At 44.5% G+C, this 14,819-nt stretch overlaps 1 protein-coding gene across 1 annotated transcript in view; it reads right to left on the reverse strand.

The window, feature by feature from the left end:
• Positions 1 to 14,819, reverse strand: part of LOC308311510 (glycerol-3-phosphate dehydrogenase, mitochondrial-like) — a 40,388-nt gene that overhangs the window by 5,595 nt on the left and 19,974 nt on the right. Inside the window, exons 7-12 of the mRNA XM_080758213.1 lie at positions 10,568 to 10,732; positions 8,662 to 8,806; positions 6,830 to 7,023; positions 5,345 to 5,479; positions 4,421 to 4,596; positions 634 to 765 (exon numbers count right to left, since the gene is read on the reverse strand). Coding sequence (XP_080614339.1) covers positions 634 to 765; positions 4,421 to 4,596; positions 5,345 to 5,479; positions 6,830 to 7,023; positions 8,662 to 8,806; positions 10,568 to 10,732 — 947 coding nt within the window. The remainder of the gene's footprint in view (positions 1 to 633; positions 766 to 4,420; positions 4,597 to 5,344; positions 5,480 to 6,829; positions 7,024 to 8,661; positions 8,807 to 10,567; positions 10,733 to 14,819) is intronic.

Below are 14,819 nucleotides of genomic sequence, written 5' to 3' on the forward strand. Positions count from 1 at the left end.
AAGGCCAGTTATTATTTTTTGGGGGCATTTGAGCCACGGACCACCATTTGATGACGTTTAGCCTTGCAGACCCAAAACTATAAAGAATGTTGTTATCGTTGGATAAAATCTTGCCCAGAATTCCATGCTGCATTGATTGATGTTGGTACCACAGGAGAGATAACAAGGCAAACGTTGATCAAAATAACAGTTCTCCTACATTCTCCATTTGGAGACTTCTTGAAAATTAAGTAATGTTTAACAATCATTTGACTCCCGAGTGCGTAAAATGAAACCAAATGGACCATACGGGTCGTCCATTTGGTTTCATGTTACTCTCTCAAGAGATAAAGATCCAATAAGGGTCCATTCGGTTGCCAACTCTCCGTCATTTAGCCGGGGACCACCTGGAACCCCTCAAGGACCACTTGGTGGTCCTCAGAGCACTGGTTGAAGACCACAGCTTTAGAGCATATTTTCGGGGTGCTTCCATAGAAGACATGCCATATGCCGCCTTGCATGGAGTCCGAATGACTGAAATCAGCCGTGGTGACCGAGAACTAATCCACGTGTGTACAGTAATCTCCTCGTACCTCGCTCTCGATGTAGGGGAACTCTGACACCAGCCTCTTGTATAAAGTAATCTCCTCGCACCTCGCTCTCGATGTAGGGGAACTCCGACACCAGCCTCTTGCCGACGATGGGCCACCTCTTCCCCGTCACCTTGGCCATCTTGGCCACGTCGAACGCCTTCCCGCCGTACGTGGACGCCAGGTGCTGAGCCACCTGCCAATCAAAGGGAAGCATAATACAGTACAGGTCATGAAAAAGGATACAGCCGTCAAAAAGTGTGACTAACTGGCACCCGCCGTCTAACTGGACAAGTCTACTGTAGCTTGCCAAAAGAAATGAAATGAAACCCCCACTGTTTTTCCGTAATAAATATGCCTTCACCGCTCCTAGTATTGATTATCTCAATACGAAGAAGTATAAAGTTATTACTTGTGTCAGTAATTTATTTGTATATTGAGGCTATTTGTCATATCTGTCCTGCATGCAGAACTTCAAAGCCTAAAAGCTTAACAGAATTGTGATTCCAGGGTGGCTGTGGCTCAGGAGGTGGAGCAGGTCATTCAATATTCTGTGGGTCGGCGGTTCGAATCCCAGCCCCTCCCGTCTACATGTAGAAGTGTCCTTGGGCAAGACACTGAACCCTACCCCCTTTCTGAAACCAGCTCCTCGCCCCTCGCCCTACACACTTTCCCTCGATATGCGCGTTCACGCGAGGCTGCGCCATATTAAGTGTCGTCCGAAACCAAGCAGCCTTGAGCGGAAGTGGCTTATAAAGCCCTCAAGAGCGAGTCTGTGCCGATCTAGACTCAATTGCCTTGTGCAGCCCTGCTCTCTGTCCGCATGGAAACCTACAAATGTAAGTACCACCACAAATAAATGCTAAATAAACTCCTCCTAAACAATCTTCACCTGATGCAGAATAGACAACGCTCCATGTTCACAAGGGCTCTTTATTTACCCCACCGTGAAAAACTATATATGAAACCACACAAACATAACAACTTTTAACACAATGATTTATAAACACCATGGATGTATATGACACTGCATTTCCTTTTTCCATATTAATGAAATCCACATGTCACACAAACACGATGCAATGCAATATAACTGTACAAACAAAATAACAGGTAACGCAATTGCATGATGGTAACGAATGGCGTCCGTTTCCTGTTTCTGCACAAGGAGGGCGAGTGTATTTCCAAACAGTTTTTTATACCCAGCACCCTAATCAAGGGAACTTGATTCAGCTGGAGGGGCACTTCCTGACGAGGTAACCTCCCGAGAGCACTTCAAGTCAAGGGACTGGTTTCAGAAAGGGCCATACATTGCCTCCAATGAGTCGGTCGGTGCGAGCTTACCACCATATTGGTGTGTGTGAATGTGGGAAGTGAGGACGCTGGCGTCGACTGTTCGACTGCTTCACCTACGTACCAATGAATGTATGAATGAATGAACCATTGCAAAGCGCTGAAAATGCCATTCATTTATACATGATGTTCCAGCTTTCAAAGACAAAAAAACACAATAAAATGTGTGACAATTAATCGTGACAGCCCTAACACCCCAAACCCCCCCCCTCCCCCCATCACGACCACCAGAGATGAAACGGTGAAATGTCACGGCGACATCATGAAGATGGACTCTCTCTCTCCCTCGTCAGAGTTAAACGCTAAGTGGCCGTCCTGTGTTTGGGAGGAGAAAACAGGGGATTGTGGCTATTTGCTATTCAGAGCGCGATTCCTCGCCACTTCTTGCGAAAAGGGCAAATGTTGTCCAAATATCAACAGTGACCTTTCAGGAATATTCCAGAGAATGTGGCGGCAAGAAGGCCTATAATGAGGGCCAGTGGTGGGGAACTGTATGTTTACTTACCGTTAGTAAAAGTAAAAAGTATCCATACTGCAATGTAGAAATACTCTATAAGTGAAAATCCGAAATTCAAAATGTGAGTAAAAGTACAAAGTACAAAAGTTTTTGATTTATTTTGATTATGCAGAATGTCCCATTTCACACGTTTTTCAAATGTATAAATTATATCAAAATATTCAGATCTACAAGCCGAGTGTCGCTTCGTGAACACATTGTGAGTTTGTAGCTCGGCTATATTCAAATGGGCAAAATGTATATAGGGTTGAAGTGGTTATAATAATCAAAAATAAACAGTAACTAGTGCAGTAACTACATTTTCAAATAATTGTAGTGGAGTAAAGGTACAATATTTGCCTGCGAGATGCAGAGCAAAAGAAAAGCTCCTGAAAACCGTAAATAATCTATTTAGTTATGTAAAAGAAAAATACCTCAAAGTTTTACTTAACCCATTCTGAACGGGAACCCATTTTGGTGTCAGCATCATGTTATGCTTTAGCTATTGAAAAATAGCAGATCTACAAGCTCATAGCGCGCCACCGAGTGGCGCGCTACGAGCTTGTAGGTCTGCTATTTTTGAAAAATCGAAGAACGACTGACATTTTTAGAATCTGATCTCAGGTCAGAATGGGTTAATCAGACCAGTGTGTGTCCAGTGGAAACCTCGTATTAATCTGATCTCAGGTCAGAATGGGTTAAGCAGAGTACTTGAGTACATAGTTACTTTACACCAGTGGTTTTCAAACCCTTTTCATATCAAGGACCATTATTTATTCAGCATTTGAGCCACGGACCAACATGTGATGAGATTTAAACTAAAAAAATATTTAGTTATCGTTGGACAACATTTTGTCCATGATGTATTGATGCGGTAGCATAGGAGAGACACCAGGCATACAATTATTATACATTACAATTGTGTGGACTTAATTGAAAATTAAGTAATGCAGACATTTAACAATAGATTAATTATTATTTTATTTATTTTTTTAAATAATTTTTATCCCACGATTTTGCAACCCATTTTTTTCACCCAGTGTCAATTATCTAATGTAATCCTGGGCTCTACACTTCCTCTGCCAACCTGGGGGGGCAGCGGACTGGCCTCATGCTTCCTTCTATGCATGAGGAGTCCAAGCTGCTTCTTTTCACCTGACAGGGGGGAGTTTCCCTGGTTGGACGTAGCGCGCGGAAGGAACACGTTATTCCGACCAGTTCCTTTCCCCTCCATCAGGCGCCCCGGCTGGCCAGGGGGAGGTAGTTTAGAGACCAGGATTACTGCATGTTTTTGTGAGGGTACCTACCCTATAGGGGACACGGGGAGAACATGCAAACTCCACACAGAAAGGCCCTTTCGCCAACCCCGCCTCGGGTATGGGCACTGATGACGCGGAGGAGGGAACACGCCCCACCCACAGCGTCCCCAGCGGGAATCGAGAGTGTAAAATGAATGTTACGCTCTCAGGAGTTAAAGATCTTATAGTTAAAGGGTCTAGTTGGTTACCAACTCTCTACCATTTAGCTGGGGACCACCTGGAACCCCTTCAAGGACCCTGGACCACTGGTTGAAAACCACTGCTTTACACCACTGATGAGGGGTTGCATGCACTAAGCAACCCTTCCACTGAACACACGGTGCTTTTCATTGTAATATAACACACCTTTTATTTCCATTTACTCAAACTGTTCAGTGAGCTGAAGTGACATAAAATGTCTCCACCCAGTAGAATAGAGTCGTAGGTCGATATCATAATGGATATAATATGATTCAATATGGCTTGATACTCAAACCCACAGATGGAAATCCAATGTTTATTGCTTTAAGTGCTAGGGAACCCCACTCTGTTGTTGTCTAGCTGTTATCTAGCTGAGAGGTGTGTGTGTGTGTGTGACCAACCTCGTTCTCCAGGCCATAGTCTTGCACCAGGCATATGTACAGAGTGCGTGCGTGCGTGCGTGTGTGTGTGTGTGTGTGTGTGTGTGTACGTGTGCCCCCCACCTCGTTCTCCAGGCCGTAGTCCTGTACCAGGCGTATGTAGAGAGTGGGGGTCCAGCCTTTAGCCCCCTCCAGCATCAGGCCGTCGGTCTTGCCCGGGCCGGCCTTCAGCCCGTGGGCTTTGACCGCTGCGTCCAGCGTCTCCTCCGCCATGGAGCGGTAGGTGGTCCACTTCCCGCCTGGACACCACGGGCGGGGGGGGAAAAAGTACTCACTTTTATTACTTATTAATTAAAAGTATCAATACTGCAATGTAGAACTGCTCACGTTACACGTAAAAGTCCGGAATTCAAAATGTATACTCGAGTTAAAAGTACAAAAGTATGGCATCAAGCGTAGTGGTTCCAGGCGCATGCCACATAATAGGCTTTGGCCTGACAGCGTGTCGCGTGCTCGAGTCCCGTTTCATGACGACCTTTGCTGCGTGTCTCTCCCCTTCTCTCCCTCTTTCCTGTCCATCTTCACTTGATACTATCAAATTGATAGTATCAATAAAGACAGAAAAGCCAAAAAACTGTACTTAAAAGTACCAAAAGTTTTCAAAAGTTATCTAATCAAACAATTCTTCTAATTATATACATGTTATTATATTGCCTCTGTCGGGTGGAAACCTCATATGTCCAAAACTGTTAACTTCAAATTCAAAAGCATCAAAGGTAGCAGATCTACAAGCTCAAAACAAGTCGCCTTCGCACCGTGTTTCCAGCTTGCGGATGATCTGCTACTTTTTGTGTCACGCTGTAGTATGATCAAGAAGGGCGTTTAATTTACGCAAAAACACAAAAAGTTAAAATATGGAGATAAGGGGTTTCTGCCCCGACAGCAAAGATATACACACCTCCCTTATATATAAACCTAAGTGCATGCACTCTCTCTCTCTCTCTCTCTCTCTCTCTCTCTCACACACACACAAACACACACAGTCACCTGCGATAGTGACCAGTCCACTGTCACTGATGTTGACGATGTGGTTCCGGCAGATGGACTGGGTGTCTTTGGAGTTGGGGTCGGTGACCAGGGGCCGGATGCCACTCCACGCTGCCAGCACGTCCCCTCGACGCACTGGGGGACACAGACAAGACACACACATTAAATGAAACTCATAGCCATCTGCCAAAGGGTGGCGCTATACTGTGGTACTCAATTGAAAACTTTAAAAAAAAAAGGTATAACTCATGCCCCGTTTGTGTACAGCCTTGAGTCTCCTCATGAAGGATGAATGACCTGCCATTTTGAATAATGTCTTTACTTACAATGTACTGTCGCTCTTAATTCAGAGCGACACAGTAGGCAATAACAAAACATGGTAATACACATCAAATACATAAAAATAGTCATCAAGAATCATCCGTAAACTAAGAACCCAACAGTGGAATATCTATGGATCTATGCGTATTTTAGCCCCTTTTTCCTCCTCAATGTATATTAGTTATTCCAATTGATTCCTCCTCCCACATTTCTGTGACTCACCTGCCAGCGAGGAGCTTATTACCACTTATTCTTTATTTCTTTTTGGATAATCTTCCCTACTATAGAGTGTGCTGACCATATAAGGAGTTCCTCCCTGACCCCAGTGAGCCCCTGGGGTCAAAAAAACCCCTAGTTTCCATTATTTTAAACTTCAGATGTTGAGAAGAAAAGGGTCCCGCACACCGTCTTCACTTACGGAGCAGTAGTTTTTTTTTTTTTAGATGACAACGTTTCGGTCTAAACGACCTTCATCAGGAGATACCTGACGAAGGTCATCTAACCCATTCTGAACGGGAACCCATTTTGGTGCTAGCATCATGTTATGCTTTAGCTATTGAAAAATAGCAGATCTACAAGCTCATAGCGCGCCACCGAGTGGCGCGCTACGAGCTTGTAGGTCTGCTATTTTTGAAAAATCGAAGAACGACTGACATTTTTTTAATCTGATCTCAGGTCAGAATGGGTTAATCAGACCAGTGTGTGTCCAGTGGAAACTTCGTATGAATCTGATCTCAGGTCAGAATGGGCTAATAAAACTACTGCTCTATAAGTGAAGACGGTGTGCGGGACCCTTTTCTTCTCATGATTTGCATTTGGTTGCCGGCTCCGACGCACCTGTCCTTGCAGGTGTGCACAAGGCCTTTTCGTTACAAACTTCAGCCGTTGGAAAAGATAATACAAGCTCAGCGAACCGAGTGCTGCGGAACCGAGTGCCGCACTATTAGCTTTTAGATCTGCCATTTGTTTTTAAATTGTGAAAATGTGGAGCAAATCTTTGAATATATATTCTTTCCCCTGGAAACAACATATTTTCAGATTTGGGCTGCAGGCCAATTGCATATTACACACAGTCCGAGAACCATGAGAAAACCATTCAGAAAACCGTTTTGTATAGAATCACGTCCTCGGGTCGTATTGGGGCTGAATGGATGCTCGTCTAACCTTCCACGTCGGGGCTGAGGTAGTGGCGGATCTCGCTCAGGATGAAGTTGATGTCCTCCTCGGAGGGCGTGGGGTGTGCCGTCACGCTGGTGGGCGAGTCCGTGGTCCCGGCGATGGTCATCTTCTGCCACGGCAGGAAGAAGATGACGCGCCCGTCGCTGGTGGCCGGGTCCAACAGGCCCATGTTGTCAGGACTGAGCGGACGGTTGGGAGGGTGGGTGGGTGTGGGGCAAGAAAAAGCAATTGATTGATTGATTGATTGATTGAACACTTACAGAAGATTTGCGTTAAAAAATAGCAGATATACAAGCTCACGGCACTGCACTGTTAGCTTGTACATTTCTGAAAAAAAACGTATGTTGCTATACAAGCAAGTAAAAAGTTCTTTCAGGTTGGGTCATTCTTTTAAGGTTAGTTTTGAGTTTGGGTAGGGACATCTTTGATGGCTTTTGGTAAAGCATTCCACGTTTTAGAATAGCAGAATTAATTTTCAGCTGGAAGCTGGGATTAGTTATTAATTAAGTTAACTGTCACCTGGTGGACTCAAGAGCCAACCGCAGACTGCCGGCGGAATCTACTTCGTTTTAGTGTGTCGCACGCCGTATCCACGTCCGTTTTGAGCGCCCATCTTAGATGCTAAATAATTAACGTCAATTCTAGTGAGCTAAAAATGACCTCGCTCTAGAAAACATCAACGTTCCAATCGAGATCACCGGGATAATCAGAAAAGACCTCCGAACATCGCCATGTTTTGTCAAAACCACGGAGAGCTCCGTAGATTTAGAAAAAAATAAAAATAAAATAAATGAGTTTGATATCAACAATAAAGCTTATGTGACGCAACGTTCCGCCAATAGCGGTTACGAGCAGTTAATTTGTTATGGAAGAGCCGGTCAAAACTGGCAAAAGACGACGACGAGTTTAGTGGGGTAGGAGGAGGGTGCACGGAAGGAGGACAGAGGCGGTGAGAACAATTGGGGGAGGACAGATGATGAGTAGAGATATGTAGTAGTGAGGAGGAAGAGAGGGGGTCAGATAGGAGGAGAAAGAGAGAGAGAGAGAGAATTAGGTGTCTGGCATTTCCGATGCCGTTCAAAGGGCTGTGTTAGCTAGAGGCTCCCTCGGGTTTCGCTCAATAAGCTTCGGTGAACTTTAAAAGCCTGACTTGAAGGAGGAGGGGGGGGCAGCATGTTGGTGTGTTGTAATGCGTTGTAATACTGGAGCTAAAGTCCTGTCCTCATGGAAGCGACATGCATCCCTGCATGATTTGGTGACCTCGTGTTAACGTGTTCCGCACATGGAGTGTTGGGCTAGACCTGCATGTCGCAGTTGTTACACAATCGGCGATTCTTTTTTTACACAATTGTCATAATCATGCGTTTATAAAGGCTTTCAAAAGTAGTGGAAATAGGAGCTCTACAAGCTCAAAACGTGTCGCATTGCAACGCATTTTTAGCTTTCTTTGAGCTTTTCTTATTGTTGCTCATACATTGTTTGAGGAACAAAAATCACAGAATTCTTTTAGTAATTTAACATTTGGTTTCATTTTACACTCAAGAGTTAAAGATCTACAAGGTTCCATTTGGTTACCAACTCTCCCTCATGTAGGGGGGGGGGGGGGGGGGGGACGACGCACCTGGAAGGACCACTGATTGGTTGAGAACCACCGATTCGTTAAAAGAGAACCGTTCAGGAATCGGGACAGTTAAGAGGGAATCGTTAACATCCCTAAACCATCCCAAAACTAACCTAGTATCCGGTAGGAGGCGTGTTGTGCTGTGTCACGCCTCTATAGTATCCAGTAGGAGGCGTTGTTGTGTCGTGTGTCATACCTGTAGTATCCAGGGATCACAATGTGAACTCCGGCGCTGGGCTGGCAGATGTTCTCCAACTTGTCGTTGTCCATCTTCCTCAGAGAGTCGGTGAAGGGGCCGGTGGCGTTGATCACACACTTGGCCCTCACGTCAAACTCGTCTCCTGGAACCAGGGGGCGAGACAATAGGACCACATGAGAGCAGCCACAAGAGATCCCCCCCTAGCTAGCTTATCCCATTTAGGCCTGAGCTCAAAATAAATTAAGAATTCTTCTAAATCCTCCAGTTTTATGAAATAAACATTTTCACGATTTCTCAAAAATAGCAGACCTACAAGCTCGTATGAGCTTGTAGATCTGCTATTTTTCAATAGCTAAATTATAACATAATAGTTTAAAAGACCAAAAGGGGTTGAGCAAGCAACTTGTACACTACTTACAAATCTACTCGCCCAATGAAAGTCATTTTGGACCCGTCTAAAGAATTATACTCCACTTAAGTGTGCTTCGAGATTTAGTTCACACATTGTGGCATTCTGGAACATGTCACCACCAGAAACGTCATTTAACGTGACAGTGGCGCAAGCACGACGTGCGTTGCGGCGAGAGTTTCTATACAGCCAACAGAATGACGCCATCTTGGATTTGTGCTCTCCTCTGCCGAGTCTGCTCTACCATTCATAATGTTGCGGGCTGTAGTTTACTAGTTTCACATGTAAATGTATGTGGGTTTATTATCACAACTGGTGTATACAGCGTGTTTACCAATTTATGCCAGCTGTGTCAAGAGTTTCCATTTGCATTCACGTCTTTGTGTGGAGTATGTTTCCAGCGCTTAGTTTTATAATAATAATAATAATAATGAAATGCATTTTTATAGTGCTTTTCCAAGTGCTCAAAGCGCTTTACAATGGTTCATTCATTCATACATTGGGAGGTGAAGCGGCGAACAGTCGACCAACTCATTGGAGGCAATGTAGGGTTCAGTGTCTTGCCCAAGGACACTTCGACATGTGGACAGGAGGAGCCGGGATTCGAACCGCCGACCCAGGGATCATTGGACGACCTGCTCTACCTCCTGAGCCACAGGATTTGTATGTCGAACAGCTACAAGGAAGGTCCGGAGGGACCGAAACATTGCTTCATTAAATAAGACAACACTCATGTACCGAGAAAATACACAGTGTGCGGGGTGTACCTTATTGCTTTGATTGATGTCCACTGGCCTACGCACCTGTGCATACGCCTAATTTCTAGGTGTGCGAAAGTTCTCTCCTACAGAACAGCTACAAGGAAAATATGTATGGATCCCCCTCGAAAATGAGATGCTGCATCTCATTCTCAAGGGGATATCCCTTAATAAAAATCTGAAATATCCTTGTAGACATTCAACATATACAGCTACAAAATAAGAGGTCCTGTAGCCATTTAGGGAGCATAGAAATAGATTTAGGCTCTATATATTTTTTTTGTTGAGTGGTGCAACCACTCCTACAACCAGCATTCAATGTCCGTGTACCTGTTTGTGTACGTCAATGAGCACGAGTGGTGTGCGCATGCGTGAAATTGGAACGACAGAATTGGAACTGCCACCTGCTGGACGCAAATCCAACTTCTGACTGTCTAGGTTCGCTAAAGAAGGAAAGGCCGAGCCAAAATAATAATGAAAAAATAGTTCTCAGTGACACGGATATCCATAATAAAGCTAATCTGACGGAGCAGAAAGAGAGAGAGGAGGGGGGGGGGGGAGAGAGGGGAGTTGCACCACTCGGTTCACACAGGTGTGATTTTTTTTTTTACCAAAGACCTGCTTGCTGGCTTCTATGGAATCAGTCGTGGCGACTTGAATCCATGAAACAAGCCAGCCGAACATATCAACCTTCTCTCACACGCACACACACGCACACACACACACACACACACACCGGTGAGGACGTCTCGACAGTGGGCGCCGCACACCCTCTCGTTGCCGGTCTGCGGGTCGTTAGTCTTCAGCAGGTGGAGCACCTCTGTGTAGTTGGCCACGGCAGCTCCGTGGCGTGCGGCGGTCAAGGCGATGGCGATGTTCATACGAGCGTCGTTGTGCTGACCTGTGGAAGGACCACGAGGAGAGCAGTGTTGTTTTTGGCAGCAAATTTCTATTTTAGTTTTAGTCATAGTCTCCTGAATAGTTTTCACTTAGTCTTAGTCACATTTTAGTCACCTGGAATGAAACATTAGTGTTAGTCTAGTTTTAGTCGACTAAATGTCATAAGATTTTAGTCGACTAAATCTACAGGTGCCGTCATAATGACTTATTTTACACTTGCTGAGAATAGCTGCTATTTTCAGCATGCAACCAAGTGTAAAATGACTTATACTGGATCTGTTGTCCACTAGTCCCTTCCTAACATTTTAGTCGTTTTTATTTGTTGACGAAATTGTCAGTATATTTAGTCTTAGTTTTAGTCACCAGAGCATAGTTTTAATTTAGTTTCCATTTAGTTTTCTTCAGTGGAAAAGGTAGTCAACGAACATTTTTCGTCTTAGTTTTAGTCGACGAAAACAACACTGGAGGAGAGAGTGAGGCGAGGTTCATATACGAGCGTCGCTGCGCTGACTTATTTTCCATTTTTCTGCATTTTGAAAAACCTTTTAGAAAAAAATAGTTCAAATAGCCAATCTACAAGCTCACAACGTGTCGATGTAGATCGGCTAGTTGAATCATTTTTAAATGTTTTTCAAAAAAATAGTAAAAAATGGCTAACACTGCTAATTAACACTGGTTTGCAACGATTTCCCGAGACTAGTGGTTCTCAAAGTTGGGTCCAGGGACCCTCAGAGTTCCTTGATGGAGGTTCCAAACGGACCCTTATACTTACATGTCTGTACTGTAACTCTGAGAGCGTAATAAATTTAACCAAATTGACAGGTCTGTAACTCTGAGAGAGTAGAAATGGAACCAAGTAGACCCTTTACTATACACTCTCAGAGTTATGGGGGTTATGGGGGTCCTTCAGAATGAATAGGTTGAGAACCACTGCGCTATAGACAAATATAAAGTGTAATTGTTTTAACATGGGACTACAGACATTTACTACTGACAAGTGCATGGACATACGGAACAGGACATGCGTCTAGTAACAATGAAACCTTTCTGTAAATAACTATACAACAAACGCAGTACTACGTTCAGACAATACAGACGATACATTAGACAGCGTTATCTCTGTCGAGCTCCTAAACTCCCACTTTTCTTTTCTTCCGTCCTCTCTTTCTCCTTCTCTCCCTCTCGCTCGCTCTCCTCTCCTCAGTGCCGGGGAAGAGAAGGTCAGATTCTAAAATGTCATGGCCGTGATTGTTCCAGACGGCATAATTGGAGAAAATCCTGCATGCCCCCCCCCCAGCCCCCCCCCCCCCCCCCCCCCCCCCCCAACCACCCAACCCCCAATCCCCAACCTCGTCCCCCCTTCCTCACAAGACGAGCGGTGGGGGGAGGAGGGGGAGGTGAAAATCAAACACACGCCACTTTGCACCAAGACATTCCTCTCAGTGTTTGCCACCACCTTGCAGTTGGATTCGGACAGCTAGAGGGCTTAATTAACTGAATCTTACTTTGTGTATGTATTAAATTTGACCTTTTAAACTTTCCATTGAATTTTATGTGACACCGACAGGGATTAATTAGGGTCTGTCTGTCTGTCTGTCTGCGTGTGTGTGTGTGTGTGTGTGTGTGTGTGTGTGTGTGTCTGTCGGCCTATCTATTTATAACAACTCGAACCCTAGGCTAGCGTCGATGCCTATTCTGGGCAAACATTCTGTGAAAATAGCAGATCTACAAGCCAGAACACGCCAGCGATGTGATCATTGTGAGCGAGTAGATCGGCTATATTCAGCATGAGGAGATTTGGACGGTGGAGAGGGAAGAAAAGAAGGGGACCCTCAAGCAACCCTGGAGGACTCGGGTCAAGGAAATATAGGGTTGAGGAGGTGGTTAAATTAATTAGGAGACTTAGGAGATTTCCCCTATAAATACACAGTACATAGTCTAGCTTTAGATGGTTACATTTCCTCTCTGTCGGGTGGAAACCTCTTATGTCTCAAACTGGTACTTTTCAGGATTCAAATTTAAAAGAAATAGCTTGTGAATCTGCTTCTTCTGATGCTTTTGTGCGACACTGTAGTATGTGTATTACAAGTATTAAAATTAAATAAAATCACACCCGTGTGAAGTGAGGGCCGCTATTATCATCATACATAATCTCATTCCGGCCATTTACAATTTGCGTCCTCACTTTTCCGTCCGCAATTTTTCCATCTTAACTTTTCCGTCCTCACTTTTTATCCTCAATTGCGTACTTTGCTCAGCCAATGAAATCATCGCTATGGGATGCTCAGCCAATCAAATCATCGCTATGGGGTACACACATTAAGCAGACAAAGCTGGGCGCCCCTCAAAAACAATTAAAAACACTAAAAGTAAGAGTAATTTGGAGATGGGAGGTTTCGGCCCCAACAGAGACGATATACTGTAATAAAATGTCAAAGCTTTGTTTTTTGTTTTTTTTTCCTCCTAATTTGTTCAGAGCTAATTCAATCGTAAAACCATATCAGCCTTAATAGCCGAGATATAGGACCCCTCGCACCCTGACGCAACACCGACTGAAATACTAGAGTGAAGTGGAGCATTAACATCACCCCTCTGGACACAAACCTGCTATTTCAGTCATGTGAAATAATATAAGAACGCCTCCCTCCAGCTGCGGGGCACAAAAGTCTCCTCATAGCCAGCCAGAGACGTATAGCACATGGTTGGCTGTCTTCTGCGCCAATCTAGGGCGACACACATACCCCACCCCCCAATGCCCCTTCGGTGCCACGGGGCACAGGTCTCTCTCCAGAAACCTGTCAACACATTGTGGTTAACCCATTCTGACCTGAGATCAGATTCATACGAGGTTTCCACTGGACAACACACTGGTCTGATTAACCCATTCTGACCTGAGATCAGATTCTAAAAAATGTCAGTCGTTCTTCGATTTTTTCCAAAATAGCAGACCTACAAGCTCGTAGCGCGCCACTCGGTGGCGCGCTATGAGCTTGTAGATCTGCTATTTTTCAATAGCTAAAGCATGACATGATGCCAACACCAAAACGGGTTCCCGTACAGAATGGGTTAAGGAACCAGTGATGTGAAGAGCTACAGGCTACTTCTGAGCACTACTGTGGGGGGGGGGGGGGGGGGGGGGGGGGCTTTTGTGGGTGTCCCATCTTTGTGTTCTCCTTTTAGTCAAGTGAAGATGTGAGGTAATACATGAGGGGAGCGGATTGGGGGGGGTTAAGATTATCCAGAAGGATAGATCTTGAAAAATCTTGAAAATGTGTGCAAAACTTTGAATATACTGTATATATATATATTTTTTTAAAGCAAAGATTTTTAACTCAAATCTCTGCTTCTGGGTGACCCTGGAACAGAATATTCTAATATCCAACTGTGGGGGTCCTTGACCCCCAACATAGATGGCAACATTAAAAAAATAATAATCAGAAAACTGATTCAGGACAGTGGTTCCCAAAGTGGGGTCTGGGGACGCCCAGGGGTCCTTGAGGGAGTTCCAGGGGGTCCCCCCAGCTAAAGGATAGTTTGGAATCAAATGGACCGTTGTGGGTCTGAAACTCTGAGTGTACAAATGCAACCAAACTGACCCCAACGGGTCCATTCGGTTCCATTTTTACACAGAGTTAAATTAACATTGATTTGATCTAAATTGGGGGTCCCAGAGATAGAAATGCCATTAAAATGGGGGTCCGTAATCTAATGAATGTCAAACTGGGGGGGGGGTCCTTGAAATTAGGTTGAGAATCACTGCTAGAGCCGTAAAGATCTCCTCTTATGGGTGGTCCCTGGCATATCTTTTCAAATGGGAGTCTGCGGGCTAACTATAGTGTCAATTTGGGGGTCCTTGACATGAACAGGTTTGGGAACCACTGCCTTAGGAGACATTAGTAGTAGGTCTAAATGTGTTGAATCATTTGTTTGTGGACCAGTGTTGTTTTTGGCAGCAAATTTCTATTTTAGTTTTAGTCATAGTCTCTTGAATAGTTTTCACTTAGTTTTAGTCACATTTTAGTCACCTGGAATGTTCTAGTGTTTAGTCTAGTTTTAGTCGACTAAATGTCATACGATTTTAGTCGACT

The sequence above is a fragment of the Protomyctophum bolini genome, assembly GCF_963924005.1.
Source record: "Protomyctophum bolini genome assembly, chromosome: 24".
In the NCBI taxonomy this organism is placed as follows: Eukaryota; Metazoa; Chordata; class Actinopteri; order Myctophiformes; family Myctophidae; genus Protomyctophum; species Protomyctophum bolini.